The sequence below is a fragment of the Crassostrea angulata genome, chromosome 7, assembly GCF_025612915.1.
Source record: "Crassostrea angulata isolate pt1a10 chromosome 7, ASM2561291v2, whole genome shotgun sequence".
NCBI lineage: Eukaryota > Metazoa > Mollusca > Bivalvia > Ostreida > Ostreidae > Magallana > Magallana angulata.
Genome location: NC_069117.1, coordinates 3,979,382 through 3,986,230, shown reverse-complemented (window position 1 = coordinate 3,986,230; position 6,849 = coordinate 3,979,382). Strand labels below are relative to the sequence as shown.

The window sequence follows — 6,849 nt, the reverse complement described above, 5'->3', positions numbered from 1 at the left end:
GTATTTTCATTTTTACAAAAAAACGTTAAAATGGCTAACATTCAATTCATTTAAATCTATACCAGAAATGTTCTGATATATCACAGCATTATTTTGATAATTTATACAGCAAATAATAATAAAAATTAACTTTGAATATTTCAAAACAGGAAATACAAGTTATCATTAATAACGCCATCATATAAGTACATTACGTATATATTACTGTTATTCATAAAAACTTAAAATTGTTGTTTTTCCTCATTTTGGACTTTTATCACTTTCTTTGAAGAAGGTAAAAAAAAATTCTGATGCTTTATGGGTTTAACAAAGAATACTAAATGAAATGTTATTACTCTAAAATAAGTTTTGCGAATATTAATTTCAATATTTTCAAATACTAGAATAAAATTGGTTACTAAAATGAAAAAACTTGTTTCCAAGGAAATACAATCATTTGCGTTTGTTTAATTTCCTGAGAAAACCTTATATAACTGACAGTGCATTGAACCTTCAGAGAGTTAACTTTTGGTGGTGTCTAATTAGAACTGACAATAATCATTACATAAAAAGAAATGAATCATTGCACTAATGTTACCTGTAAGTTGCCATGCTCACACAATCATAAAAGATAAATACCAAATGTAATAAGAAATACATTCATGCTAAAATACACATACTGAGTGTATTTTTTTTAAAACCTGGAATTTTTCACCTTTACAAATATCTTAAAGTATAAAACATTGATAATTTCCATGTAAATGCATGTTATACAGGTTGCCAAAGGTAAATTAAGTATTTGCTGCATAAAACACATTTTCATACATGTCAGATACAGTCTGCTGACGTTCTTCTGCCTTAAGATTCATGAGAATTTCTTGAAGATGTTCATCAGTTTCTGGAACTTCAAGTAAAAGAACCTGTCTGTCCCTGTAATTTTTCTTCTTGTTGTTAATATATGATGCCAACAAGTTTCTCAGTTGATTTGCTGTTAGTACCCACTCAAATGGTCTAAAAAGGCGCTGTCCATTTTCATCACAAGCTTTTTGAAGTTCTCCACTTAAAGCTGCATAATTCGGCCGTTTTCCTGTCTTTTCACAGCTTTCAAAAATCTTCTTTACATACTCCTTCACATTTAAGGAGAACCTGTTGCATTTAGCAACAGATTTCAATGCCCATCCTCCTGAACTTTGGGAAAAGATACCTGTATCACGACTCTGAGACAACACTGTCTCACAAATGTGAGCATATTTCTCTCGGATGGCAGAACACTTCTCAACCCAGATTTTGATGCCACAATCAATTTCGGTTTCTTCAGCTTTCCTCTGTAAAGGTGATTGCCTAATGCTAGATGTTTCTCAAGGTTAGCAGACCTCACATACTGTTTCTGGCAATAGGGATCTGGACATGCATACAAATCATTATTCAGGTGCCCCTGGTCCTGATCCTGGTTCTGTTCCTCCTCCATTTCATTTTGAATGTTTGGGTTACTCATTCTAACACAGACTTGTCCAACATCAACTGCATGAGATGGAAATTCTTCTAACACCTATAAAGCAATAAAATCCAAATTACATTTGTAATTTTTAGACTATATAGCACATACATTTGTATTTATACTACAGAGACTATATAGTAAATGCATTTGTAATTTATATAACAGAGACAAAATAGCTTGTAAATATGCTTTACATGTAATTGATTTGTGGCTTAATTTATCTGCATGCATACACTTACAGAGAATTTCAAACTCCATGTCTGTACCCACTGTGTCTGTGTCTTGTGAACTTGGTACACCTGTATTCAGGGAAGACACACATATCAATTTAAAAAAAAGCAATATTGCTAAAGACCTTTAGATATATATACACGCTTTTATTATTTATCTGTTTCTGATAAGAATTGGGAAAGGTTATTTGTTTATCTTTACATATATAGTTACATATACCTGTAGTTGCATCTAGATTGAGTTAAGAAACCACCAACAATGATGCTGATGTAGCTGTTTTACAAACAATACATTTTTCTGTTCAATTCAACTGTGTACTTACTGTGTACATCAATATCAAATGCTGTTTCTTTGTTTTCAACTATAGCTGGTACATGTGGCACTTGTATGTCAATCAAGTAGGACTGTAGATGTTCACCTATATAGGTATAATGCAAATCTTTTCAGATTGATTTTATGCTAAACATAAAAATAGTTGTATATTTCTTAATTTTGTATGAAGATTTGGTTTAACTAACAGACAGATAAAATTACAGATGAATGAATAGATTGATTTATAATTTGTCCCTAAAAATGATTTTTTCATCCCATTCATGTGGGTGATGTAGCTTTAAAATTTAATGTAAACTTGCATTTTTATGCGCATACAGGAGAATATCCAAAATCAAGTCATTAACTGAGAAAGAATATCTGGTATAATTCATTTACATATGGAAAATGCACTAAATTTCATCGAAAAAAATGTGTCTGATACCATGAATTTTTGATTTTGTGCTGTTGTCTGTGTGAAGAATTCTACAAATCTGTCTACACCACTCTGAAAGTAAAATAATAAGGTCTTCTTAACAATTACTTTAAAAATAATACCCATATGAAAAGCTAAAATGTATCATTGACAACCCCAAGTTCCATATATAATCTATAATTAACAAACCTAGTATTGCACAATATATCGGTTTGTTCCCGTTTTGCACACATTTCAAAATTAGGTATCGAAAAAATGTGTGCGAAACGGGAATTTGACCAGGTGAGATAATTGCTTAATTGCTATAGTCTATATCCCAATACCTGCAAGGGCAGTTGACAATAAAGTAAATAAAACATATCTACTCGCAATTTATATTTACATTTATTTTATGTTACAATATAACTTGCATAAAAGCACATTTACATAATAATTACCATCCATATTCATGAATTTGATTTCAAACATCAATTTGGTCATGAACAATTTCATTATTTTTTTTAAATAAGAAAGATTATTGCAAACATGTTGAATATGTAGCACCTTTGTTTAACTTACTGCCTATATGAGGTACATGTACACGCTAAAAGTTTGAAGAGAAAATATCATAATATTTAATTATTGCTTTTGCTGACATAAATGGAGGAGATGTGTCTAGTGAAAACGCTGTTTAATATTTTTCATTTATGTTGTGGCTTGAATAATCGGAGAAATAGACAAACTGTATGATGATAAATCGGCAATTTTATATGCTTCAAAACTGTAAAGATTATTTCACAAAACATATCGACCTAATTCATGCATTTTCAACCTTTTTCAGTTTGAGTTATATCGCATCAATATTAAAATATTATTTTTGTCAGATTTTTTATGTATTTAACCTCTAATTTGAAAAACTAGAAAGTGACCCGCCATATACTAAAGCGGTGATGTCATAAGAACTACTGTCAAGGTCGCTACTTCAAAGATTGAAATATTTTGTGATAAAGACCTCTTTTCTTTCATAATATTCTTTCTGTTGATACCAAACAATCAATTATAAACATGCGTTTTACATAATTTGCAAATCGATTGTAAAAAGAGACACGAGTACCCATAAGACTGTCCATGTAGTTTTCCCCATTATCATAAAATTATCCATTGAATCAGCTTCCAATTGGCTTTGGACCAGCAATTTTTCCTGATTCATTTTGTTTTATATTTAAGGTAAATGGACAAAAATTTGAAAGTCAAATCATCTAATCATTATTTTTTTTATCAGTGTGCGGAAATTGAAGACTTTTTAAATATATCATTATCTTTATTTTATCAAACGAAAAAAAATGGTGATAGTTATTAGACCTAAAACACAACAAAATATCTATTACTTCTTGTTTTATCGTTAAGGTGCTGATAAAACACAGGTAAACACCCAGGTAAAATCTTTGACCGAAAGCAGACTATAATTGCTATCACAACATAAATCACACCTATTGTTATATACCCAATTATCAAATGTGTGCAAAACGGGAACACACCTTTCCCACCAATATATCACAACACATACAGTTTTAAATTTTTCAAAATTTCTTAAGCTTCAAATCCATTGTTCATGCATGCATATCTACATGTTCATGTATGTTCTTAACATTTGACATATGAAAATAATCCTTAAAATGTTTATGATGAAATCATTCGACATGTTACAATGCTTTCAATAAGTAGAATATATTCCTTTACAATTCTAATTGTATACATGCATGTTTGTCAGTTTATTACATTTATGTATATAACTGAATAATATACAGCAAAATTATTACCTAGTTCTTCTACATACTCTACATTGTATGATGGGGACACATTCTTCTTATGATCCATTGAGCACCTTTTGCAAATTGCTACAAGTAAATACTGCACATAAGATCAAAGTTCAATTACTACACTGTGCATTGTAACACAATTTGACACATGTTTTGATTGTGATGACAAGTTATTTTCATTTAGTTTATTTTCATATGATTGTGAAATTGAAGTAGTTTTTAGAGCAAAACATATTGTAGTGATCTAAAGTACTAATACACAATAAGACCTCCCCCCCCCCCCCCCCCCCCGGAAAACAAAACTATCTCTCATTGGACCCCCCCCCCCCCTTTTTGAAAAAATTTATGGATCCGCGCATGTACAGTTAACAGTTAAGGTACATTGTTAAAGTAATTACAGACCCTCATATCTATATTACATCTATATCTAGATATAGAGGTCCTCCTAGATATCACCTATTTATAAAATACACTAATTTTCTCATAATATTTTATATTACATACTCTTTCAACGTCCTGAATTAAGGTGACTGTAATAATAACTTACCTGATCCTACTGGTATAATCTGTCTTGTTTTTAACCAGAGTTCTTTACACATTGTTGGACTGGCCCCTCTGTCAGCTTTCATATTACCCCGATGACCAGGATAAGAACAAGTTCTCTTTGATCTTTTCCACCGTGCTCCCAACTCTTCGCGGTGCTTCAGACATATTTTCATAGAAAGCACTGCCTTATCGATGATGAAATACCCACTTCGATACAATATTCCTTTGTACTCAGGACATATGTGAGCATTAGACACACACCTGTCTAGAATTTGTGCACTTTGTAAACTGTATAAGTGATTCATAATATCCCTGTCACACTCATAAACAGAACAAATGTTTGCAAGATCACATTCAGATCCTCCGGATCCATTAAAAAAGTTACATATAGCAGGACATTCAGCTGCTAAACCTAGTGCGTTTTCACCCATTTTCATGAACAAATAGGTCAAGCTAAATTAAAATAATCTCATAGTTCCTTCTGATGGAAAATTATAAGGTCATAATGATCAAATAACTTGTATTCACCCCATTGTCATAAATGATGTTTTCAATGTGACCTCCATTTGGCGTCTCTTCACTTTTTTAACCTCCTCTGCCTAGAGATTGCATCAAAGGGGAGGTAAATCTTACAAATCATATTTCACAACCAAAAATTAATTTACAGGTTTGGGGAGCGATAATATCAATATAAAAAATATTTATGACAAGAAAATATCAATTTTTAATTAATTTATTCTTTCAAAATCCATTTAATAACTTATTTTTTGAAATATAAATATATTTAATAATATGCTAGAATATGCTTATTTTGATGGAATGTATCAGTCAATATATTATCATTGCGTGTTATTCTTTGAGAGTCCAAAAGTGGATTTTTGAGAAATAAACACTTATGCCTTCTCCTTAAAAAATCATGATAAATTTTGAAGATGCAGGCGTTTACAGGTATATTTATACCTCTATCAAAGTTGTTTATTTTTATACATTTAGCAAAATTGGCAAACTGCCAGTTTTCAAAATCTCTTTTTCATGGTTCTATGGGCAGTTTTTAATAATTTAAATTGGTATTATGAAAAATGAAGTTTTACGTAACATATATATAAATAAAACAATTGTGATAAATTTTCTTTTATTTTCTTTTTTTAGTGCTCAAACTGCATTGTTTTCCATAATTTTTCTTGGTTTTTAATACATATTTGGGCCATTATTCAAATTAGGTCACAGCTAAAAATAGAACAACACCAGCAAGAAATTGAATTCAAAATTTGGACTTTTATGGGATAATCTTTCCGTTTTAAACACTTTTTAAAATATCTATGATGTACGCTCGTGGACGATTTTGGTAATATTGCATGACTTTCTCTGAGACGCTCACTTAACAATGTACTTAGTTTACACCAGAAGCCCTGACCCAGGGGCAATGCACTTCACAATTTTGGAAGCGGCACTCTTCCTCATCATTACTCGGTTCTTATTTTATTTGCTTAAAATCAAGAGGCAGAGGAGAAGATGTTTGAAAGAATTAATGCATTTTCTCTATATAATCACTAGAGCTCCACCCTGACACCAGAGCCCCTGACCCAGGGGGCCACGAACTTCAAAATTTCGGAAGAGGCATTGATTGAATCGGTGTCCTAATAAAAGTGAAATATGGGTAACCTACTGTAAATCAAAGATTGGAGTTCGAGGCTTAAGTCTATTCACATACAACAAAGATTGAATGCCTCAACAGTTGATATTCAAAGAGCACTTTTATTTATTGTTGTTCATTAATATAACTGTAACCATTATTTTTTTATGTTTAATCCAGAAATATTTGTTTCAGGATATAAAAAAAAGCCCTTTTTTGCAATGCATACATTCAACCAAGAACCAACAAAGAATTATATTTCGGATTTCTTGCAAAATCATTTGGCATTACAGCTCTCTTCTCCTCGGTGTTTAATGCCTGAACACCCCCAGTCCCACCCCGACCCACACACTTATATAGTCTAAAGTTTACTTTTCACTTTTGGGGACAGTGATAATGCTCAGCAATACGCGGCATC

The 6,849-nt window shown here is 31.4% G+C and overlaps 1 protein-coding gene across 1 annotated transcript; it reads right to left on the bottom strand.

Moving 5' to 3' along the window:
- Nucleotides 1-1,147: 1,147 nt before the first annotated feature.
- On the bottom strand, nt 1,148-6,174 carry LOC128155832 (uncharacterized). The gene is made up of 6 exons (XM_052817707.1): nt 4,800-6,174; nt 4,253-4,330; nt 2,463-2,525; nt 2,031-2,126; nt 1,672-1,776; nt 1,148-1,500 (listed from the first exon to the last, which is right to left on the bottom strand). Exons 1-6 carry the CDS (start codon nt 5,233-5,235, stop codon nt 1,148-1,150), a joined length of 1,131 nt encoding a protein of 376 aa, XP_052673667.1. The 5' UTR covers nt 5,236-6,174.
- Nucleotides 6,175-6,849: the final 675 nt, after the last annotated feature.